The sequence below is a fragment of the Triticum dicoccoides genome, chromosome 5B, assembly GCF_002162155.2.
Source record: "Triticum dicoccoides isolate Atlit2015 ecotype Zavitan chromosome 5B, WEW_v2.0, whole genome shotgun sequence".
NCBI classification, from domain to species: domain Eukaryota; kingdom Viridiplantae; phylum Streptophyta; class Magnoliopsida; order Poales; family Poaceae; genus Triticum; species Triticum dicoccoides.
Window position 1 is genome coordinate 521,019,554 of NC_041389.1, and position 25,625 is coordinate 521,045,178.

A 25,625-nucleotide genomic window follows, 5' to 3' on the forward strand; every position below is an offset into this window, starting at 1 on the left:
CCGGAGGCTTCGCTTTTGGAGAATCTTTAATTAATCATAGTCAATGTCTTGTCAAGGGTAGTGTTAGGTGTTGTAGCTCGTTTTTGTGTGCCGTTGATTTGGCTCGACAGGACATTTTATGGTCATGTGCTTTGTTTTTTCTTATCTTTGTCATTATTATTTGTGGTTGTGTGCATGCTCGATGGCTAGACTTGTTCTCAATATTGTGTTGTTGCAGAGGGCGGTGTAATTGACATCTGCTCGATACTAATATATCACCCTTTATCAGGAAAAAAATATGCAGCCGAGATGTTAGATTATCAAAGTGGTGTCCAAAATTATTTCGTATACACAAAAAAGATTCAGAAATTCACCCATACCATATTAGATCAGTTTGTAATTGTATACATAATAGCCCTAATCACAATACAATATGCGCATTAATATGCAACTCCACTAAGGCGCATATGCAACCTTAATAGAGTTTTTACTTAGGAAGCAGCTCCACTAAGGCGCATATGCTGTTGGAATATTAGGCAAGTTCATGAAGAATTCCAGTAAATAATTCATGACTAGAAGAGATACTAGCATGCAATAATCTAGCAAACTAGAAGAACAGCAAGACATGCATAACAGCAGCAAACACGTAACAATAGTTGTAGAAACAGACATGAACAGAGGATGTTGGACGTACTGATCGTTAGCTATTATGGGTGCGACAGTGTTGATGACGATGTTGGCGACGATCTGCTGCTGACGGCGATGAATACGACGATGAGTAGCACCGCCCGACTTGGACGGAAGACGACCCGTGATGACGAATTTGAGCAGTCGCGCACAGCGCTTCCCAAAAACCTAATTCGTCCTCTCCCAGTGCAGGATCGCAAAGACGAACGGTTTCGGAGACCTGCTCTCCCACGCGCCGATGCACGCCGGCGTTTGGGATGGAGTAGACTACGATGGCGGCGCAAGTTGTGAGATGAGGCAAAACCCTAGGTGTTTTTCGGTGTATCTATGGCCGCAGCCGTTAGCTGTATATATATTAGGACCAGAGGCGGTATTGTGTCGCGACCACAATCCCAAACCTACTCGGTTTCTAATTCGTATACTTACCGGACAAGAAATCAAAAACTTGTCTGCCAAGACATAAAAATAAAACGACAAAAGGAAGCTGCGCTCCTGCAAGGAGATGAACCGGATTTCGGCGGACCATTCACGCGCATGTCGCATGTACGAGCCGCCTCGCCCCGCCCCGCCCCGCCCTGGCCAGGCCAGGCCAGGCGAGGCGAGCGAGCGCGCGCGTGTGGTTTTCCCTTTCTCTTCTCACACACCACTTAGAGTGGTGGAGAGAACCCACTATATAACGAGGTCCAACTCTTCTTCAACTTCCAAGGTGGGACTAAACTTAGCACCACCACTTGTCATTTTGCACATGGGCTTTGAGATTTTAGAAATTGCTATGGGCCTAGCCCATTAATTCTAACAATCCCCCACCAGATCTCAAATACCCATTTAGAGATTTGCCTTCTCTCACCACTTGTTTAATATACCAGTGTTTCAGCAGAGACTGTTAAGTTGAACTTCTGCCTAGAACTTTAAGCTACATCCATTCACAACTTGACAATGGACTATGCCTTGAATTGCTAGTTTTGTGTGAACAGGTTTCACTCAAAGTCTTAACCAGTACCTGACCGCCAATAGGCTACCCCGCGGTTTGGAGCTTATACGTCATACTCCCTGGTCTCTTCGTGAGTTTACTAGAGATCACCCAAATCTCATAGACTGCGACGTTTACAGTCAGAACTCATATAGGTGTGTTCTTTCAAGACTGCTCTGTAGGACAGCATCTTTGCTAATTATAGCCAATAGAACCACATTAAGGCATGCTGCCGACCTGCCTTATAGATCTGAGCCTTACAGCTCTGAGAGTTTTGCATCTTCACTTGGAGACGATCATAAGTTATTACTCTCCTCAGTTAACCAATAGCTTGTTCTTCCCAGATCCTAATTCACGGGATCTCCGATCACAAAGGTTGGGTTACTACTATGGTGTAACATCTATGGGTCTCATACCCATCTCCCTCGATGCAATATCTATCACATTTCGTGATAGTCCCTTTGTAAAGGGATCTGCCAGGTTTTTGTCTGTTTGTATATACGTAACAGTTATTACTCCGGAGTTTCTCAACTTCCTGACAGACTTCAAACGTCTTTTCACGTGTCTTGATGACTTTGCATTATCTTTAGAATTGTTCACTTTAGCGATAACCGTTTGGTTATCACAATTCATAAGAATAGCCGGTATAGGTTTTTCAACAACCGGCAAGTCCATCAAGAGCTCACGCAGCCATTCTGCCTCAACAGTAGCTGTGTCCAAAGCAGTTAATTCTGCTTCCATAGTTGACCTCGTCAATATGGTTTGCTTGCAAGACCTCCATGACACTGCGCCACCACCATGAGTAAATACATACCCACTTGTTGCGTAAAGTACATCAACATCGGAGATCCAATTTGAATCACTATATCCTTCTAGCACAGCAGGATGCCCTGAATAAGTAATTCCGTAACTCATAGTACCTCTCAGATAGCGCAAGACCCTTTCTAGTGCATGCCAATGATCATCACCCGGGTTGGACATGAACCTACTCAGTTTGCTCATAGCAAAAGAGATATCTGGTCTTGTAGCGCTAGCTAAGTACATGAGTGAACCGACAATTTGAGAGTATCTTAATTGATCTCTCGTTTCTTTCTTGTTCTTTCTGAGTGTCACGCTGGGATCATAAGGTGTTGGAGAAGGCTTGCTATCCATAAAACCTAATCGGTTCAAGACCTTCTCAACATAGTGAGATTGAGTTAATGTAATCCCACTCTCATCCTTAATAAGTTTGATGTTTAGAATTACATCGGCTTCTCCCAGATCTTTCATGTCAAAACTTTTTGATAGAAAAGACTTGACCTCATTAATTGCATTAATGTTTGTACCAAAGATCAGTATGTCGTCCACATACAAACATAATATGACCCTATTGCCCCCACCATGGCGATAGTAAACACACCTATCAGCCTCGTTAATGACAAATCATGCAGAAGTCAAAGTTCTTTCAAACTTCTCATGCCATTGCTTAGGTGCCTGTTTCAGACCATACAAAGATTTTAACAACTTGCACACCTTTCTTTCTTCACCCTTTACCACAAACCCGTCAGGCTGATCCATATAGATCTCCTCTTCCAAATCTCCATTGAGAAAAGTTGTCTTTACATCCATTTGATGAATGATAAGACCATAAGAGGCAGCCAAGGAAAGTAACACTCGAATGGTGGTCATTCTAGCAACGGGTGAATAGGTGTCAAAGTAATCTTCGCCTTCTTTCTGAGTGTAGCCCTTGGCCACCAGCCGCGCCTTGTACTTATCAATACTACCATCAGGCTTTAGCTTCTTTTTGAACACCCACTTACAGCCCACAGGTTTACAACCATATGGTCTATCAGTTAGTTCCCAAGTTCCATTAGAAAGAATTGAGTCCATCTCATTATGAACAGCTTCTTTCCAATCATCTACATCCGGAGATGCATATGCTTCTGCAATCATCTTGGGTGTGTCGTCCACAAGGTATACAATGAAATCATCACCAAAGGATTTTGCAATCCTTTGTCTCTTGTTCCTTCTAGGAACTTCATTGGTATCCTTCTCAAGGACTTCCTCATGTGATTGTTCGAAATATTCATCAGTTGTACTAGATTCAGGAATTATCTCAGAAGAAAATCTAGCAATGCTATGCATATCTTTCATAGGAAATATGTTCTCAAAAAATGTTGCATCACGAGATTCCATTATAGTATCAACATGCATATCAGGTACTTCAGATTTTACCACTAAAAACCTATAAGCAATGCTCCGTTGAGCATACCCTAGAAAGACACAATCCACTGTCTTTGGTCCAAGTTTGCGTTTCTTAGGAATAGGAATATTGACCTTTGCCAAACATCCCCAAGTGCGCAAATAAGAAAGTGATGGTTTTCTCCCAACCCACTCCTCATAAGGGGTTTTCTCTTTATTATTGTTGGGAACTCTATTCAGGACATGACATGAAGTCAATAGAGCCTCCCCCCACCATGCCTTAGATAAACCAGCAGTGTCTAACATGGCATTCACCAAGTCAGTCAATGTGCGGTTTTTCCTCTCGGCCACTCCATTTGATTGAGGTGAATAGGGAGGCGTCCTCTCATGAATAATACCATGTTCCTCACAAAATTCATCAAAAACTTTTGGAAAATACTCTCCACCACGATCGGACCTAAGACGCTTGATCTTTCTCTCTAATTGATTTTCAACTTCAGCTTTATAGATTTTAAAGTAGTCTAATGCTTCATCTTTAGTTTGCAACAAATAAACATAGCAAAATCTAGTCGCATCATCAATCAAAGTCATGAAATATCTCTTTCCATCTTTTGTCAACACACCATTCATCTCACAAAGATCAGAATGTATGAGTTCTAGAGGTGCCAAGTTTCTCTCCTCGGCAGCCTTATGAGGCTTTCGAGGTTGCTTAGATTGCACACAACTATGGCACTTAGAACCTTTGGCAACTATGAAGTTCGGAATTAAACTCATGCTGGATAGCCGAGACATTAAACCAAAATTAATATGACATAAACGAGAGTGCCAAATACTTGCATCATCATTAACACTAGCACAAATTTGGTTTATTGACTTATTGCAAAAATCTAAAAGAGAAAAGCGGAACAAGCCTCCGCACTCATAGCCTTTTCCTATAAATTGTCCAAATCTTGACACGATTACTTTATTGGACTCTAAAACTACCTTAAATTCATCTCGACATAGAAGGGAGCCGCTAACTAGATTTTTGTTCATAGTAGGGACATGCTGCACGTTCCTTAGTTGCACGATCTTTCCCAAAGTAAACTTCAGATCCACCGTGCCAATGCCACGAACAGAAGCATGTGACCCATTCCCCATTAGGACGGAAGAATCCCTTGCGACCTGATAAGAAGTAAACAGGGAGATGTCAGCACACACATGAACGTTAGCACCCGAATCAATCCACCACGAAGATGATTAAAATACTGAAAGCACAATAGGTAAATTACCATACCCATCAGTATTGCTAGCGGTCACCATGTTGATAGTCTTGGAGCTTGTTTTCCCTCTGCGATCTGCACGTTCAGGGCATTCCTTGGAAAAGTGTCCAGGCTTCCCACAGGCGTAGCACTCTAGCTCAGCCTTGTTGAACTTCTTCTTCTTGAAGGTAGTAGTCTTGGTAAGCTTGTTGAAAACAGGTTTGTTCTTCCCTTTGTTCTTGTTCTGTGGGTACCTCTGCACCATGTTAGCAGTAGGCTGAACCTCACTTCCTTTTTCAATGGTATCTTTAGCCCGAGCTTTTTCTTCAACATCAAGAGATGCAATCAGATTTTCAACTGATATCTCCTGTCTCTTATGCTTCAGAGTTGTGGCGAAATTCCTCCATGAAGGAGGCAACTTTGCAATCATGCACCCAGCCACGAATTTGTCGGGTAGAACACATTTAAGGAGTTCAAGTTCCTTCACAATGCACTGTATCTCATGAGCTTGTTCAACCACAGAACGGTTATTCACCATCTTGTAGTCATGAAAACTCTCCATGATGTACAGTTCACTGCCTGCATCTGTTGCACCGAATTTTGCATTCAGTGCATCCCACAGAATTTTTCCGTCGTTTATGTGCATGTACATATCACACAGACGGTCAGCAAGAACACTCAGAATGCATCCCACAAACATAGTATTGGCTTCCTGGAATTTTCTCCGATCTCCCTCTGGAGCATCAACACTAGCGTGGAAAACTTTCAGAGCAGTAAGCCAGAGCGTGGTCTTCACCTGCCACCTCTTAAAGTGCACACCGGTAAACTTATCCGGCCTCAGTGCATCAGCGAATCCAGCCATAGTTAACTCAGGAAATTGCCTAGAATTAGGTTTTTGGATTGTTGGAATATTAGGCAAGTTCATGAAGAATTCCAGTAAATAATTCATGACTAGAAGAGATACTAGCATGCAATAATCTAGCAAACTAGAAGAACAGCAAGACATGCATAACAGCAGCAAACACGTAACAATAGTTGTAGAAACAGACATGAACAAAGGATGTTGGACGTACTGATCGTTAGCTATTATGGGTGCGACAGTGTTGATGACGATGTTGGCGACGATCTGCTGCTGACGGCGATGAATACGACGATGAGTAGTACCGCCCGACTTGGACGGAAGACGACCCGTGATGACGAATTTGAGCAGTCGCGCACAGCGCTTCCCAAAAACCTAATTCGTCCTCTCCCGGTGCAGGATCGCAAAGACGAACGGTTCCGGAGACCTGCTCTCCCACGCGCCGATGCACGCCGGCGTTTGGGGTGGAGTAGACTACGATGGCGGCGCAAGTTATGAGATGAGGCAAAACCCTAGGTGTTTTTCGGTGTATCTATGGCCGCAGCCGTTAGTTGTATATATATTAGGACCAGAGGCGGTATTGTGTCGCGACCACAATCCCAAACCGACTCGGTTTCTAATTCGTATACTTACCGGACAAGAAATCAAAAACTTGTCTGCCAAGACATAAAAATAAAACGACAAAAGGAAGCTGCGCCACCACTTCCAAGGTGGGACTAAACTTAGCACCACCACTTGTCATTTTACACATGGACTTTGAGATTTCAGAAATTGCTATGGGCCTAGCCCATTAATTCTAACATATGCAACCCATCAAGTCCATCGCCTTGTACCCCGTCACCTCCTCCAGATCGTGCCTCAACTGCACGCGGAGGATCTGCCTGGCGAGGAACAGCGCTGATGCAGCCACGGCGGACGGCAGGATCCGTCCAACGAACCCGAAGAACGCCAACATCAGGTTGACCAACCGAAGCACCAGGGACCTCACCAAGAGCTCGTCTTCCCGCTGGAAGAACCTCGTGAAGTGCTCGACGAACGTGTACGCGGTTGGGCCGTCCATGACGCAGCCGAGCTCCATGACGAGCTCCCACTCCATCTCCTCGACCGCGTGCACGGTGGTCCCGAGGAACGCCTCGACGACTTCGGCGTCGAGCCTCCGCCCGCTGGATGATTGCTCGTACTTGGCCCCGAGGGAGACGGCGGCGGCCGCAACGAGTTGGAGCGCCTCGTCGTGCGCCGGCACGGGGCGCACGGACAGGACGCGGTCGAGGTAGACGACGGCGCGGCAGAGCGTGCCCTCCGGGAGGCCGCCGAGGTGGCGGGCGAAGGCGTCCATCCAGAGCACGAGCTCGGCGCGCATGGACGGGCTCATGTGGCCCTGCTGCATCTTGGACATGTAGTCGGCGTCAGGGTGCTCCCTGGGGTCCCTCTCCTTGTCCCGGAGGTCCGCGTCGACGTCGGGCTCGTAGGGATCCACGCAGTTCTGCCCTAGGTTTTTCTTGGCACCCATGACCGAAGAGAAGGGATGAACGGCCGGGACGTCGGCTTGCCGCGGGTCGTACATCGGCCTGAGCAGCATTAGCCACGCAAACAAGGGCTGGGTCGCCGGCGATTGGGGAGATGGCACTCGAGTCGTCGCCGATTGGAACGTGCAGGGAGAGCACCGTACGTGGAAGGAGCAGTGTCTGTCCAGAGCCGACGAAAAGGAAAGCGGGCTTTGGCGATCGCATATGGCGCCATGTATATATTTATCGATGGGATGCTAGTGTTCTGATCGGGTTTCGGAATTCCCGTACCGACTCGGACTTGCATTATTTCTTAATTTGCATGTTGTTACGTGGCGTCAACGTAGTCAGGTACATCAATATAGCGGATGTACATTGTCACATGAAATTAAATCCGTAAATCCGACAGCAAGTCAATCAGCAGCTTATGCGACCCTACAAGTTTCACTTTAGTTCTCCCGACTCCTGTGCGTACATGTAAATCAGCTAGCATCTAATCAAGTAAAACCAAATCTGCAAAGTTTTCATTTCTTTGAAAGAGCAATCCTGGAAGTTCAAGCATTCTCCGCATTAGCAAAAGTACCGACATGGACAGGCTAAGAGCATCTCCACATGCGCAATGCGCGGCGCGCTAAAAAACAGTATACAGCGTTGGATGAGCCAGCTTTTGCGTGCGGCGGTGCGCGGGCTCCAGCAGCCGCTGCAAAATAAAGCGCGCCTGAGCCGCTCCAGCAAACGCGCTATTTTTTTTATTGTTTGTACTACGGTTCGATACACATTTGACTTCGATAGTACAAACGATAGATAGTTCACACATAGCCTCCTCCTACGATACATAGATAGTGCATAGATAGTTCATAGCCTCCTCCTACGATAGATAGATAAAACAAAAAATTACTACTACTTGTCATCCTCCGACTCGGACTCTGCCTCGGTGATGTCCTCCTCCGACGTCTGAATGTAGGCGTCAAGGAACCGCTCGTCGTTGGAGTCCCAGGACGACGCATCTCCTAGCGAGATGTTGAATTAGCGGCCGTCCTCCGCGTTCGCATGTCCTCGCTATAGGCGGCTCGCTCCGCCCTCCTCTCCTCCCTCTCCGCCCTCCTCTCGGCGAAGAACTGTTGCTCGTTGATGACGTCTTGCAGGAAGCGTTGGCGCCACAGCGCCATGGCTTCCTCGTCCATCTCGGCCAGGCTGAGACAATGCTCCCGCCTCCGGTTCTCGCGACGATCCTCGTCGGTGATAAGCCGCGGGGGAGGTGCCAACCCCTGCGCCCGCTCCCGCGTCGCCACGTTCGGGAAGTTCATGTCCCAACGGGACCGCCGGAGGCGCCACGCCGCAGCGTCGTACGCGCGGGCGCTCTGCTGAGCGGTGTCGAAGGTTCCGAGGACGAGGCGCACGTCGCCGGACTGAATCTTGGCGGAGTAGGTGCCGGACGGGCGCACGCGGACGCCGCGTTAGCCAAAAACTCCCCAGCGGCGCGGCGGCATGGTGGCATGGTGGTGGCGTGTCGGCGGCGAGGCGAGAAAGCGGTAGAGGGAGCGAGAAGAGAGCGGCAGAGGGCGCTGCATTTTATAGGTGCGCCGGACGCAGCGCGCCAAATCTAGCGCGACCGCCCGTATTTTCCCGCGCGCACGAAATCATCCCGTGTGCGCTAATATCTCCTTTTACCGTGCGTGCGCGTTTTTTGCAGCCACGGTTGGAGATGCTCTAAAGCACTAAATTACATCACAAAATTTTCACCAAACTGCCAATAGAACTAATGCCAAATTGCTTGCAGAACACATAATTACGACAGTCCCTTGGGACGAAGATTTCAGGGATGTGGCGCATCTGATCTTCAAAAGACTAAATTGGTCATCAGGTGTCATTCCAGCGGAAGAGCTTCGCTCATTTCCAGGCTCTGAGGGTGAAAATAATCTAGTAATAGTACAACCTGCCACCACAACAAGAACACCGTTTATGCAGCGCCATCCCAACAGGCATAAAGCAGACGGAACAAAATATACCGTGCAGACTGACAACCATATAATTAAAATTATAAAGATAAGAAAAGGAAAGATGAAGCACGAGCATAGAGCAACGGCTAGTGATGAGAGCAACTCCTTCGTCAAGCGCGGCGGCGCGGCGCTGGCAGCATGGCCTCCCTGGCCTCGGCTGCAGCATTTTGCATCTTCCCCTGATGTATCGCGCCGTCGCCGCCACTGCACATCATGGGAGAGTCGAGATGACAGGGATGGAAGGGACAGCCGTGCCGCAGAGACCTTGAGACGATGGGTACACGAGGGACAGCCGGCGCCGAAGAGGTCTTAAGCTGGTTTCGCATGACGGCGGCTCAGATCTAGAGAGGGAGAGTCGCGAGAGGGTGTTGTGCAAGTCGAGGGAGAGAAAAAGCTGTTGCCGCAAAGTCATTTTGCGCGGTTAGGTCATGTACCGGGAAATCTAAGGCCATCCACATTTTTCTGAGATTCGTGAGACGGTATGGCCCACCTAGATGTATAGCACTAGTATATTTTTAGTATTTTTATTTTTAATCAAATCAGTGGTAGCTTAATGGACCCCAAAGTATATATACCTTTTGTTCGTTTTTGGAACTTTTTATATATTTGGACTCCTGGCATCAAGAACTTTAAAACTAGACCAATTTTGGATATATTTCAAACACATTAATTTTTGACGTTTCACATTTCATACGTGAAATAAACCCATTTCACTTGAAAAATCTGAACCTAACCTATTTCACTAGAAATACGTAACATTTTTCACATAAATGTATTAAACCCAAATATGAAACTCAAGTGTCAACTTGTGAAACTAATCATTTGGAAGTGTTTAACATTGTCATTTCAAAAGTGTAAAATAAGTTATTTCATAATGTGCAATTGAAATAGATGTGATTTTTATGGAAGAAGCCAGTGAAAAGTATTGAAAGTAAAAACAAATGTGAAACTAAAATCTCAACTTGTGAAATTGAAAATTATGAAATGTGTAAGGATTTACTTCCAAAGAGCGAAATATGCTTTTTCAATATTGTGAAATTAAAATAGGTGTAATTTTTGTGAAAGAAGCTAGTGCAAAGGGAAAATGTAGGTTCCGAAAGTGAGAAAATGTGAAACTGGATGTCAACATGTGAAATTGAAAATTTTAAAATGTGTCAGATTTATTTTAAAAGAATGAAATACGCTTTTTCCATAATGTGAACTGAAATAAATGTGATTTTTGGGAAACAAACCAGTGAAAAGTGAAATGTAGGTTCTGAAAGTAAAAGGCAATATGAAACTGAAATGTCAACTTGTCAAACTGATTATTTCAAAATGTGTAACATTTTTTTAAAGAGTGAAATGCGTTATTTGACAATTGTGGAACTGAAATATATGTGACTTTTGTGAAATGCGGCTTTTAAAAATGACAATAATATTAAACTGAAATCTCAACTTATGAGACTGATTAGTTGGAAATGTGTAACTATTTATTTCAAATGAGCGAAACGTGTTATTTAAAAAATATGAAATTAAAATAGATGCGATTTTTATGAAACAAGCCAGTGAAAAGTGAAATGTGGGTTCTGAAATGAAAATAATATGTAACTAAAATGTTAAGTTAGAAAAATGATTATTTAAAAATGTGTAATAGTTTATTTCAAAGAGAGAAATATTTTATTCCAAAATGTGGAATTGAAATAGATATCATTTTTAGGAAGCAAGCTTATGAAAAGTGAAATGTGGGTTCTGAAAATGAAAACAATATGAAACCGTAATGTCGTCTTACGGAACTGATTATTTTTTAAATGTGTAACTATTTATTTCAGAAGATTGAAATATTTTTTTCCAAAAATGTGACATTGAAATAGATATGATTTATGTGTTATATGTTTCATGAATTTTAAACCTGTTTAAAATGTATCCAAAATCGGTCTTGTTTAAAGGTCTTTGCGACAGGAGTTCAAATATATATAAAGTTTTGGAACCAAATTTTTTGGTTTATGAGATATGAATGATTTAAGTTACTAAAGGTGAAATAAATGGATGGATTAGTTTGAAAGAGAGAAGAGAGAGAATGGCAGCACATGCATGCAAACCCTATACCATCGGACTAAAAGACCTCGCGTAACGTATTGACATGATTGATAGTTGTGTATTCTCAAAGCAAAATGATTAGCTTTTTATATTGCACAGTGTTGCACTAATCTTTAGACAGGACAAGCGGCTAGCGATCTGCCGCTAGGTGCCGGAACCGCTCAATTTTCCACTTCGAAGTCGTTTCGCGTGGTCCACTCATTTTCAAGGAACTGCTCAGTTCGGGAATATGGAAGAATATGCCGTTCCTGGAACCGGTGGGTTCTTGTTCCTGCGACGAACCAAACGCCAGAATGGTCTGTGGGGATGGGTCCGGCCCATTATGTTTCATCCGGTGACAAAAACCAAACACACCCTTACACTTATCAAAATTTGGGACCCATATCACACGTGTAGTAGAATGAATGACAACGGAGGTCGGACTTAATTTTGAGTTCCATCATGTAACTAATTAAATTCCTATAAACATCCCCATAAAGAAAACGGTTTTTGCTCATCCATGATACATGCATCAATCGCATCTAATTACATTGTTTGGATTAGGGTTAAAAAATAACGACATCTGCAAAGGCGCATCGATCGCACACACACAGTTCATCCATGGCCTTGTAGCACGTCATTTACAGATTAGAGATTTTTCGTAGGAAGCAGCTTCTCTAAGGCGCATATGCAACCCATCAAGTCCACCGCCTTGTACCCCGTCACCTCCTCCAGCAGATTGTGGCTCACCGGCACGCCGAGGGTCTGCCTTGCAAGGAACAGCGCCGATGCAGCCATGGCAGACGGCAGGATCCGTCCAACGAACCCGAAAAACCCCAACGTCAGGTTGACCAACCGAAGCGCCAGGGATCTCACCAAGAGCTCGTCCTCCCGCTCGAAGAACCTCGTAAAGTGGTCGACGAAGGTGTACGCGGTCGGGCCGTCCATGGCGCAGCCGAGATCCATGAAGAGCTCCCACTCCATCTCCTCCACCACGTGCACGGTGGTCCCGAGGAACGCCTCGACGACTTGGGCGTCGAGCCTCCGCCCGCTGGAGGACTGCTCGTGCTTGGCGCATAGCCAAGGGAGACGGCGGCGGCGGCCACGAGTTGGAGCGCCTCGTCGTGGGCCGGCACGGGGCGCACGGACAGGACGCGGTCGAGGTAGGCGACGGCGCGGCAGAGCGTGCCCTCTGGGAGGCAGCCGAGGTGGCGGGCGAAGGCGTCCATCCAGAGCACGAGCTCAGCGCGCATGGACGGGCTTATGTGGCCCTGCTGCATCTTGGACATGTAGTCGGCGTCAGGGTGCTCCCTGGGGTTCCTCTCCTCGGCCCGGAGGTCCGCGTCGACGTCGGGCTCGTAGGGATACGTGCACTTGAGCCCCAGGTTTTCTCGTCGGGCGCCCTTGACCCAAGAGACGGGATGAACGGCCGAGACGGCAGCTTTGAAAGAACATGCGGTGCCCCCATGTTTGGTTTTGATAATTGATGACAATCTCTATGGACTAATGATTGTCTTGAGTTATATTTGAAGGATTTGTCCATAGGCTTTTCTTGAAGTCCATGTGTTGGTTTCAGGGAGTTTATGAGTTGACCAAGGTGCTATTAAGGAATTATCCAAAGATTGGTCATGCGAGTGTTGAGCTTATTGCAAGCATGTCTTGAAGAAGAAGGTTGTGTGATCATTCATGTTTACCTTAAATACATCATCCAAATGAAGAGAGTTGCAAAGATTCAAGGTTGATCAAGACTAAGTCAATAGTGAATCAAGTTGATCAACTCACAAAGCGTAGAAGATGTACCGAGAGGGATCAAGTGATCCCATGATATGGTAAGCATTGTCCATTGCACTTTGTGTACTAACCCATGGTCTATATGAGAGTTCTTTGTGGGGTTAGGTACGTATCCATGGTCTTGCATCAAGAGGAAGATATCATACAACCCATGAAAAGGATGACATCAAGTGGTGATCATCATCAAGATTGCCGTGTGCAAGTTCAAGTGGAGTATCACGAAGAGATCAAGTGCTTGAATCTTGCCATCCATTGTGGTGTCAATGGACTTGTGAAGATGAGCCGAAGAGTGGCTCACCCATAGTGGACTATGGGGGAGCAATCATCTAGTCTTCATCGAGCCAACGCAATTAAGAAAGGTGGTCCAACTTGAGGGAGTCAAGATCGTCATCATCTAGCTCAAGTGGACCATGTGCAAGGCAAAGGTTTTCCCTTGATAGGTTTTCTATTTTACCGGTCTTGTGGTGGTAGTTGGGAGATCGAGTTATAGGATCGTTTGCCATACTATAAAGGGGGGCTCTCAAGTTGGTAGCTTGATCGTATCGTTAGTAGAGAGCTCAAACCATTGCATCCTTGCATCATGTTTCTTGGTTCTTGTTTGGTTATCTTTGTGAGTCTTAGAGCTTATGGTCATCTTGATGACAAGCTTGAGTTCATCGAAAACGGAGTTCGCATGCGTCTTCTATGATGTTTTCGGTGTTGGAGGTTTTACCGGTCTTATCCGATGAAGGATTCTCACCATTTTCTTATGGAACTTTTCTCATTTTCTTATTCTTGATATTTCTATCAATATTGTGTTAGCCCATGTCATTAGCTTTCCAACAAACTTGGTTTCGTTGAATTCGGAGTCCGTTTGCAAAAGTTGTGGCTGTTTTGGTAAAGGTGCAGCGGTACTACCGCGACTAGAGCGGATGTAATTTTTTACTATCGCTCCAGAGCGGTACTACCGCGGCTCCTGAGCGGTACTACCGCTCCAGAGCAGTACTACCTTGGCTCCTAAGCGGTAGTACCGCTCTGGACCAAAAACTCTTGTTTTCTCTCTCGTTGGGTTGTTTTGACCGTGCTAAGCGGTAGTACCGCTCCTCCAAGCGGTAGTACCGCTTGTGCACGACCTGAGCACATAACGGTTGGATTTGGGAGGTTCTATAAAAGGGGGTCTTCTTCCCCAATGAACCTAATCCTTTGAGCATGTGTTCTTTCCCCATTGTTGACCTTCTTCGAGCTTGCTAACTCTCAATCCCTCCAATGATTCTTGCTAGTTCTTGAGGGAAAAGAGAGAGGAGATCTAGATCCACGTTTCCACCAATCACTTTCTCCTCTAAGTGAGGGGAACCCCTTGGATCTAGATCTTGGAGTTCTTCGTGTTCTTCTTTCGTTCTTCCTCTCATTTTCCTCCCTAGCATTAGTTTCTTTGGTGGGATTTGGGAGAGAAGGACTTGGGCATTCCGTGTGCCCTTGCCATTGCATTTGGTGCATCGGTTTGAGTTCTCCACGTGATATGTGGAAGTTACAAGTTGAGAAGCTTATTACTCTTGGGTGTTTGGGCACCCTAGACCTTGTTCCTCTTGGGTGCCTTGGTGCCCTAGAAGGTTGGTGGTGTTCGAAGCTTAATCATTGTGGTGTAAAGCTCCGGGCAAGCGTCGGGGTCTCCAATTAGGTTGTGGAGATCGCCCCGAGCAATTTGACGGGTACCGGTGACCGCCCCCAAGGGTTGCCAAAGTGTACGGGTTCGGTGACCGCCCCCAAGGGTCGCCATTTGTACGGGTTCGGTGACCGCCCTCAAGGGTCCCTTAGTGGAATCACGGCATCTTGCATTGTGCGAGGGCGTGAGGAGATTACGGTGGCTCTAGTGGCCTCTTGGGGAGCATTGTGCCTCCACACTGCTCCAAACGGAGATTAGCATCCGCAAGGGTGTGAACTTTGGGATACATCATCGTCTCCGCGTGCCTCGGTTATCTCTTACCCGAGCCCCTTTACTTATGCACTTTACTTTGTGATAGCCATATTGTTCTTTGTCATATATCTTGCTATCACATAGTTGCTTATCTTGCTTAGCATAAGTTGTTGGTGCACATAGGTGAGCCTAGTTGTTGTAGGTTTTGTTCTTGACAAATTAACCGCTAGGTTTATTCCGCATTTGTTCAAGCCTAAACCGTAATTATTTTAAAGCGCCTATTCACCCCCCCCCTCTAGGCGACATCCTCGATCTTTCAATTGGTATCAGAGCCTCGTCTCTCTTTGTTAGGCTTAACCGCCTAGAGAGTAAAGATGTCGACTAGGGGATTAGGATTCTCTGACACTCTTAGTTTTGATGGCACAAATTTTGATGTTTGGGTAATTCGCATGCTTAATCTCTTTAGGGTCATGGACCCAAATTTAGAGCGAATTGTAGATATGGGTTTTTCTCCTCCAAAGGATCCCCAAAGATTATCTTTAGAGGATGAGAAAAACTCTTATCTCAATGATCAAGCTTCTAATGTGCTTTTTGATGCTTTGAGCAATGTAGTTATTTTTCAACTCATGCCGTTCCGGGATGCTCATGAGTTGTGGACAAAGCTTCAAGATAAATATGGTGTGTCCAATATTTGTGGGGATGATTGTTCCCCCTCCACCTCCGGTCGTATAGTATTCTCAACTTCTTCTACTTCACCTACATGTGGTTTGCCACAAGGTAATGATATGGTGAGTAGTGTTGGTCATTGCAATGGTGATAATATGCTTATTGTGGATGATCCTTCATCACTATATTATTGCAATGCTCCTTCTTTGGGCTTTAACACTTCGAGCACTCCAAATGTTTCACATGCTTGTGTTGATAGTCCTTGCATATCATGTAGAAATTGCTTGACTAAATCGCATGATGATATGCTTGCTATGTCTTGTTGCCATGATAAAAATGCATCTATTTCCTCGAATTATTGTGCTAACAATGTAGAGGAAACCGAACACTCCATGGAACAAGATGTGGTGTTTAATGGTGCCTCAAGGGATCCTACATCATCATCTATTGCTTTTTGCCTTATGGCTAAGGCATCAAAGGTATCTCCTACTTTGTACCCCAATATGTCTCTTGATGATGATGTTGATGCTAATGATGATGAGGATAATGATGAAGAGAATGATACTGTTGCCTCCTTAAAAACTAAGGGGGAGATGATTTTTAAAGCTCTTCATAAAAATAAAATTGCTCGTTCCAACTTCATGGAAATTATGTCCATTGCCATTGAGGGCAAGAAATATATTGAGGAGTTGGAATCTCATCTCGATGAGCATGAGGTCACCATTGAGAAAATGGAAGCTCATGGGCGTGATTACACAAATGAGATCGCGGAGCTATCTCAAGCTCTTGAACATGAACAAACCACCTCCGAATCTCTTGAGGAGACTTTTGCTCTAGAATTATCTAGAGTGAGGGAATCTCATGATAGAGCTCTTGAGGTGGCCAACGATTTCAAAACTAAAAATGCTAAGCTTGAAGTTTCTCATGCTAGACTCCTTGAGGATTTTGAGCACCTCAAAAATGGCTCAAGGGTCATCAAGGGTGAGCTAATCAAACTCACCGAGTCTCATGCCCAACTTGAAGCTTCTTATTTAAAAGAGCTTGCCAAGTTGCCTTCTCCTCTTGTTGTTAATGATGATGCTTGTGCTACTAATTCTATTACTTGTGAAGCATCCATTTTGAAGGAGAATGTTGAGCTACGGGCTCAACTTGAGGTGCTATCTAGCAATTATGGGAAATTGGAAGAAAGTCATGAAAAGCTCTCAAGCTCTCATGATGATCTTCTAGTATCCCATAGTGTGCTAAAGATAGCTCATGAGGCCATGATTTCTAAGGTAACATCTAGTGAGCCTCATGTGGATACTAGCACTACTTCTAGTCAAAATAGTATATTGCCATGTGCTAGTCCTTGTAATTCATCTACTCACAATGTTGGTACATCTTGTGATGAATTGCTTTCCTTGCCTTGTTGCTCTAACGATGAAGCTTATACTTCCTCTAGTACTTGTGTTGAGACTAACCATGTAGAGGAAATCAAAGAGCTCAAGGCCCAAGTCACTTCTTTGAAGAAAGACTTGGAAAAGTGTCATGAAGGGAAGGCCACACTCAACAATATCTTGAGTGTGCAAAAATCCCCCAATGACAAAGGTGGACTTGGATTCAACTCCAACAAGAAGAAGAAGTCCAAGTTGAACAAGAAGAAGGGCCAAGAACAAGTCAAGAATTCGGCCAAGATTGTTTGCTTCAAGTGCAAAGTCGAAGGGCATCATGTTAGATCTTGCCCATTGAAGAAGAAGGCCATTAGTGTCAAGCAACAAGGGAAGAGGGCACAAGTTCAATCTCATGCTCAACATCAAGTTGAAGAAAGGCCTGTTCCCAAGAAGACTCAAGTTAATGCTTCTCAAATTGAGAAATCAAGTGAGAAGAAAGTGAAGAGTAGACGTTGCTACTTATGTCGTGAGAAAGGTCACGTCGCTTCTTCATGCACTAGTGGTAACTTATCCAACCCAATTATTATTGATGATATCTATTCTCTTGGTAAGGATAAGGTTGGCAATGTGTTTGCCAAGTTTGTTGGTACTCAAAGTGGTGTCAAGCAAAGAACCATTTGGGTAGCCAAACCTATTGTGACTAACCTCTTAGGACCCAACTTGGTTGGGGACCAACAAGCTCAAACTTGATCAATAGGTGTTGTTGGAGGGCATTGGAGACTTGGCTACATTATGAAGAATTAAGGGGACTTCATCATTCTCTTTGTCTCAAGCCAAGTCAATTGGATTATCAAGTTTCTATCTTATATCCAATGTGCCTCCTTGCAGTAACTTGTACTTAAATTGTTTACCTTGTAAGTTACTTGCCCCCTTGCATGTTTTGGTTTTGTTCCTTGCATGTGTTTGTATATGTTGCGCTTCCAACTTGCTTATCTTGAGCAATCAAGTATGTGTGTGTTGGTTTGCACATCATGTACGTGTGCGTCGTGCGTTGAGCCTTTTTGCTTCCTGTTTGTATCCTAGTTGGCTCATGTGAGAGATCAATGGAACATCCCATTTTGGGGGAGTGATGTGCTTTGTGCACCTCACGATCCTAATTGCGTGTACATGAGTAATACCATCTAGTATTGATATTTCAAGATTATCTAGTCGCTAGGTGGTATATCTCTCATGAGAAATTCAAATTCTAAAAATTCCATTGATTATCTTGTGTTGGATCCTCTTATTGCCTCTTGTTAAGTTCTTACTGGTATCACATTATGGGGGAGTAATATGCTAAGTGCATATTACAAGCCTAGAAAATGTGTACATTTGAGATATTGTCACCTAGAATTGATATTGTAAATTATCTTGTTCCTAGGTGGCATGTTAGCTCTACAAGTTGCAATTTGCTTTTTGTTTGGAGTGAAGATGATGTCGGATATCCTTGCTATCTACCACCAGGAATTATTTCCAAATACTTCTTGTCTTTTGACAATTGGTAATCACTTATGTGTGGTAGAATTTAATTGATCATCTTTACATTGGCTTTTGTTTATTTGCCTTTTTCTCTGGCCAAGGTTTGTGTCAACTCTCGTTGTCTTCCCTACCACTTGTGGATCTTGTTTATTTCTTGTTCTTGTCTAGTGTTTTCTAGATATAGTGAAAGTGGTGATCCCACCTTGTGCATTTTGTATTCAAATGCAAATCCTATATAATGCACAACTCGTGGGGGAGCTATCCTATTTTCTTTAGAACACTCTTCTTGTGATCCTTATCAAGTGTGTTTTGGTGGAAGGCAAGCCATTTCTTTTTGGTACTTTGTGCCATCATGAAACTTTGTTGAGAGCCTGGTTTGTTTGGAACCATCCTCTCTTTGGGAGTTTGACATCTTTAGTTTAGTGTGTATCAATGGATATCTCATTCCTTGATGTATCTTTAATGATATCTTCCAAGTGATGATTTCTCCATTTGGTATCCTTTTCACTTGGCATTTCTTTGTTTTTGGTTTCGGGTTTTGAAAGTCTTGAGCATGCATGTTTACTTCATGTATTTCATTTGGCATGCTTTCTTTCTTTGACTCAATATATAGGGGAAACTCCACCTAGTCTCAATTTGGATGAGATGTGCATGAAATTCATTTTCGTATCTATATGCACATATTTAGGTGGAGTTTGTCCTATGTATTGGTGTTTCTAACTATTTGGTCCCGATGAGTTTGGGTACCGTTTAGTTTGTGTTGTTCTTCTAGAAACATTTGGAGATGCATTGGATGCTCGGCTCACTCACAAGGAAGGTGTTGTCACCATGTGCATATTGGAGTCAAGCTAGGATGATCAATGAACTACTATCTACCTTCAGTTGGTATCTACTACATCCTTCCAATGATATCTCGGTAACAAGTATCTATTCATGCTTTCCCCTCTTGCATTCGACCTTGTGTAGGTTGTATCTTGGCATGATATTCATTTCATATCTTGTGATACTTGTTTCCTTTCTTAAAGCATCCCAACGATGATCTCTGTTGCTAGTTGTGATGCCCTTGATGGATGTGTGTGTGGACTTCATTTATATACAATAAGACCATATCTAGCCAAGTGCTATGATTTCAAGCAAATATCTTATTGGTATATTTATGACTTCCTTGTCGATATCTTGTTCCTTCGTGTTGTAACTATTTTGGGTGTACATCCTTCGTTGATATATATATCATCATGATTTCGTCTACATAGAACCTTATACACTTGAGAGAAATTACATCTCTAGTTGATATCCTTTCTTTCACATCCACCTTGTCTTTCTTATGTTATTTCTTTGGTGGCTCCGTGAAAGCTTGTGCCTTGAGTGTGTGTCCTCTATCGTTGCATCTTGATGCACTCTTGTGTGGTGAAGGTTATTTTCCTCTTGCTTATCTTTACGAGGTTTTTGCCATCTTAACTGGTATCCCTCGTCTTGATGAGCCTCCCCTCGTCTATCTTCACCACGGGTTGTCACAAGCATAGGTTCTCTTTTGCTTATTAGTAAGCTTGTGAACCCTTTTGCCAGTTGTGTGTGGGAATGATAGGCCTTGCACCGTGTGCCTCTTTCTTTCAAGACTATGTTGATGCTTAATGCTCATCCTAATTTTAGTCTTCTCAAGTGCTTCGCCATGACTCACACACATCATTTCGGTTGAGCCTATTCTTAAGTTGCCTCTCTTACATGTTGCTCAACCATGTGTTTGTTGCAAGCGCTAGGCTTTGTTTCCTATAGGCTCACTTGCACTGGATGTAAGTTTCTATTGATTTTGGGGGAGCTATGATCCTATTTTGTGCACTTTGTATTCAAACACAAAAATTCTTATGTGTGCACAAATCATGGGGAGCTTCTCCAGTTTCTTTAGAACACTCCTTCGCTCATATCATTTATTCATTCATGTGGCATGTAGGATCATTGGTCTAGTTGGCTCAATTGATATTCGTTGATTGCTTGCTTCAATTGGTATCTTTTGATTGCTTGATTGCTTGTTTCTCTCTTTCTTATGTCTTTGTGCATATCTTTCTTTTGTGAACTTTGGGCCTAAATATAGTTTGTTTTCCTCCTAGTATTTACCGTCAAACTTGTGTATTGCATTCCACTCTCTTGTTGAGAAATACACAATTTATGGAGGACCACAATTTATATTGGCCTTCTTAGATTTTCGCCCATTTTGGCAATCGATAACAATGGGGGAGAAGTTTCAGAGAGTTTTGTGGAGAAGTTTAGAGAGTTATCTCTTCTTGCTTTGGTTTTGTTCCTTAGCATTTGCATCTCATTTGCATGCACTATTGGTTGTTGCATTGCATGGTGATGCATAATTCCTTATATAAACTCTCTTGAAAGTGATTGTCATCAATTACCAAAATAGGGGAGATTGAAAGAACATGCGGTGCCCCCATGTTTGGTTTTGGTAATTGATGACAATCTCTATGGACTAATGGTTGTCTTGAGTTATATTTGAAGGATTTGTCCATAGGCTTTTCTTGAAGTCCATGTGTTGGTTTCAGGGAGTTTATGAGTTGACCAAGGTGCTATTAAGGAATTATCCAAAGATTGGTCATGCGAGTGTTGAGCTTATTGCAAGCATGTCTTGAAGAAGAAGGTTGTGTGATCATTCATGTTTACCTTAAATACATCATCCAAATGAAGAGAGTTGCAAAGATTCAAGGTTGATCAAGACTAAGTCAATAGTGAATCAAATTGATCAACTCACAAAGCATAGAAGATGTACCGAGAGGGATCAAGTGATCCCATGGTATGGTAAGCATTGTCCATTGCACTTTGTGTACAAACCCATGGTCTATATGAGAGTTCTTTGTGGGGTTAGGTACGTATCCATGGGCTTGCATCAAGAGGAAGATATCATACAACCCATGGAAAGGATGCATCAAGTGGTGATCGTCATCAAGATTGCCGTGTGCAAGTTAAAGTGGAGCATCACAAAGAGATCAAGTGCTTGAATCTTGCCATCCATTGTGGTGTCAATGGACTTGTGAAGATGAGCCGAAGAGTGGCTCACCCATAGTGGACTATGGGGGAGCAATCATCTAGTCTTCATCGAGCCAACGCAATCAAGAAAGGTGGTCCAACTTGAGGGAGTCAAGATCGTCATCATCTAGCTCAAGTGGACCATGTGCAAGGCAAAGGTTTTCCCTTGATAGGTTTTCTATTTTACCGGTCTTGTGGTGATAGTTGGGAGATCGAGTTATAGGATCGTTTGTCGTACTATCAAGGGGGGCTCTCAAGTTGGTAGCTTGATCGTATCGTTAGTAGAGAGCTCAAACCATTGCATCCTTGCATCATGTTTCTTGGTTCTTGTTTGGTTATCTTTGTGAGTCTTACAGCTTATGGTCATCTTGATGACAAGCTTGAGTTCATCGAAAACGGAGTTCGCATGCGTCTTCTATGATGTTTTCGATGTTGGAGGTTTTACCGGTCTTATCCGATGAAGGGTTCTCACCATTTTCTTATGGGACTTTTCTCATTTGCTTATTCTTGATATTTCTATCAATATTGTGTTAGCCCATGTCATTAGCTTTCCAACAAACTTGGTTTCGTTGAATTCGGAGTCCGTTTGCAAAAGTTGTGGCTGTTTTGGTAAAGGCTGCAGCGGTACTACCGCGACTAGAGCGTATGTAATCTTTTACTACCGCTCCAGAGCGGTACTACCGCGGCTCCTGAGCGGTAGTACCGCTCCAGAGCAGTACTACCGTGGCTCCTAAGCGGTAGTACCGCTCCGGACCAAAAACTCGTGTTTTCTCTCTCGTTGGGCTGTTTTGACCGTGCTAAGCGGTAGTACCGCTCCTCCAAGCGGTAGTACCGCTTGTGCACGACCTGAGCACATAACGGTTGGATTCGGGAGGTCCTATAAAAGGGGGTCTTCTTCCCCAATGAACCTAATCCTTTGAGCATGTGTTCTTCCCCCATTGTTGACCTTCTTCGAGCTTGCTAACTCTCAATCCCTCCAATGATTCTTGCTAGTTCTTGAGGGAAAAGAGAGAGGAGATCTAGATCCATGTTTCCACCAATCACTTTCTACTCTAAGTGAGGGGAACCCCTTGGATCTAGATCTTGGAGTTCTTCATGTTCTTCTTTCGTTCTTCCTCTCGTTTTCCTCCCTAGCATTAGTTGCTTTGGTGGGATTTGGGAGAGAAGGACTTGGGCACTCCGTGTGCCCTTGCCATTGCATTTGGTGCATCGGTTTGAGTTCTCCACGTGATACGTGGAAGTTACAAGTTGAGAAGCTTATTACTCTTGGGTGTTTGGGCACCCTAGAGCTTGTTCCTCTTGGGTGCCTTGGTGCCCTAGACGGTTGGTGGTGTTCGGAGCCCAATCATTGTGGTGTAAAGCTCCGGGCAAGCGTCGGGGTCTCCAATTAGGTTGTGGAGATCGCCCCAAGCAATTTGACGGGTACCGGTGACCGCCCCCAAGGGTTGCCAAAGTGTACGGGTTCGATGACCGCCCCCAAGGGTCGCCATTTGTACGGGTTCGGTGACCGCCCTCAAGGGTCCCTTAGTGGAATCACGGCATCTTGCATTGTGCGAGGCGTGAGGAGATTACGGTGGCTCTAGTGGCTTCTTGGGGAGCATTGTGCCTCCACACCGCTCCAAACGGAGATTAGCATCCGCAAGGGTGTTAACTTCGGGATACATCATCGTGTCCGCGTGCCTCGGTTATCTCTTACCCGAGTCCCTTTACTTATGCACTTTACTTTGTGATAGCCATATTGTTCTTTGTCATATATCTTGCTATCACATAGTTGCTTATCTTGCTTAGCATAAGTTGTTGGTGCACATAGGTGAGCCTAGTTGTTGTAGGTTTTGTGCTTGACAAATTAACCGCTAGGTTTATTCCGCATTAGTTCAAGCCTAAACCGTAATTATTTTAAAGCGCCTATTCACCCCCCCCCCCCCTCTAGGCGACATCCTCGATCTTTCAGGCTTGTCGAGGGTCGTTCATCGGCTGGAGCAGCATTGTCCATGCAGCGAGGGCTAGGTCGCCGGCGATTGGGGAGATGGCAGTCGAGTCGTCGCCGATCGGAACGTGCATGAAGGACCGAAGGAGCAGTGTCTGTCAGCAGGCGACGAAAGAGAAGCGGGCTTTGGCGATCGCATTGCGCCATGTATATATAAATGGAATTCGAGTGCTCTGGCCGGGTTTGACACCCATTTAGTTTTGAAATTAAGGTACCGACACAGACTTGCATTATTTCTTAATTTTTGTCCTTATTACTTCGCAGGTTGTTACATGGCATCAACGCGTACTTAGGTACATCAATATAGCGGGTGTTTGTGCAGACATTTTAGCATCTATAGTCGACATAATTGCAGCAAGTCCACATGTCACGCAACTTGGTCTTTCAGTTGTCTTTCTATCTGTCTACTCTACTTCCATACTTCAACAAATACTGAATCAGAGATTCTAACATGATGCAGAGTAAGCAATTCTTTTGTTCTTGGCAAGATAAGCACAATGCATGGAACAACAACTCATCTGAAGGTCACCAATGGCATGGCTGCCAAATTCCTCCTAATTCTGGAACTTTTCGAATAGAAATTATCATATAGTCAACTATCATATAGTCTTCTACAATTGTTAACACTCACGCAATACTTATGGTTATGGAGTTTTAATTGGACACTGAGAAAGATAGGGGCTTATAGTGTTGCCTCCCAACGTATTCACCTTTGAGTGATGTCAACAATAATAGTTCATGCTAACTTACATCCAATTGGATATATATATATCAGGATCTTTCCAACATGAGGTGCTTGTCAAAGGATAAAATGAAAAAGGGAAAGGTGAAGATCACCTTGACTCTTGCATAAAGTAAAAGACATAAAATAAAAGTTAGGCCCTTCGCAGAGGGAAGCAGAGGTTGTCATGCGCTTTTATGGTTGTATGCACAAAATCTTAATGCAAAAGAACGTCACTTTATATTGCCACTTGTATATGGACCTTTATTATGCAGTTCGTTGCTTTTATTGCTTCCATAACAAGATCGTATAAAGCTTATTTTCTTCACACTAATAGATCATACATATTTAGAGAGCAATTTTTATTGCTTGCACCGTTGACAACTTACTTGAAGGATCTTACTCAATCCATAGGTAGGTATGGTGGACTCTCATGGCAAAACTGGGTTTAAGGATATTTGGAAGCACAAGTAGTATCTCTACTTGGTGCAAGGAATTTGGCTAGCATGAGGGGGAAAGGCAAGCTCAACATGTTTGAATGATCCATGACAATATACTTTAACTGAAATGTGAGAAAACATAACCCATTACGTTGTATTCCTTGTCCAACATCAACTCTTTAGCATGTCATACTTAATGAGTGCTTACAATTATAAAAGATGTCTAGGATAGTATATTTATATGTGAAATCTCTCTTCCTTCAATATATTTCATGAATTGTTCAAATGACCAATACAATGCTTGCTAACCTTCAATAAATTTAAAATCTCTACTTCTTAGATGTGAAGTCATTACTCCCCATGGGATAAGCAAATGAGACATATATAATTTCAGATTTATGACATTCAACTCATTCAACCATTTACTCACAGGATATAAGTGAAGCACACGAGTAAATGACAAACTACTCCAACAAGATATAAGTGAAGATCAATGAGTAGCTAAATAATTATGTAACTATGTGAAGACTCCCTCTCATTTAAGAATTTCAGATCTTGGTATTGTATTCAAACAGCAAGCAAAACAAAATAAAATGACATTGCAAGGATAGCACAACTCATGTGAAGAAGCAAAAACTTAGGTTCAACCCATACTAACCGATAGTTGTTGAAGAAGAAAGGTGGGATGCCTAACAGGGCATCCCCAAGCTTAGATGCTTGAGACTTCTTGAAAT

The 25,625-nt window shown here is 43.9% G+C and overlaps 1 protein-coding gene and 1 pseudogene across 1 annotated transcript; both read right to left on the bottom strand.

Moving 5' to 3' along the window:
* Positions 1-466: 466 nt before the first annotated feature.
* On the bottom strand, positions 467-7,403 carry LOC119305964 (putative cyclin-F1-1). Its single transcript, XM_037582339.1, has 2 exons — positions 6,725-7,403; positions 467-501 (listed from the first exon to the last, which is right to left on the bottom strand). The coding sequence occupies exons 1-2, from the start codon at positions 7,311-7,313 to the stop codon at positions 467-469; spliced, it is 624 nt and encodes a 207-aa protein (XP_037438236.1). The 5' UTR covers positions 7,314-7,403.
* A 4,722-nt stretch (positions 7,404-12,125) lies between these two features.
* On the bottom strand, positions 12,126-21,552 carry LOC119309920 (annotated as a pseudogene).
* Positions 21,553-25,625: the final 4,073 nt, after the last annotated feature.

Coding starts and splice junctions, on each gene's coding strand:
- LOC119305964 (XM_037582339.1), bottom strand. CDS start 7,313: ATGTCCAAGATGCAGCAGGGCCACATGAGCCCGTCCATGCGCGCCGAG. Junction 502..6,724: donor GGCGATGGACTTGATGGGTT/GCATATGTTAGA, acceptor AATATTCCAACA/GCATATGCGCCTTAGTGGAG.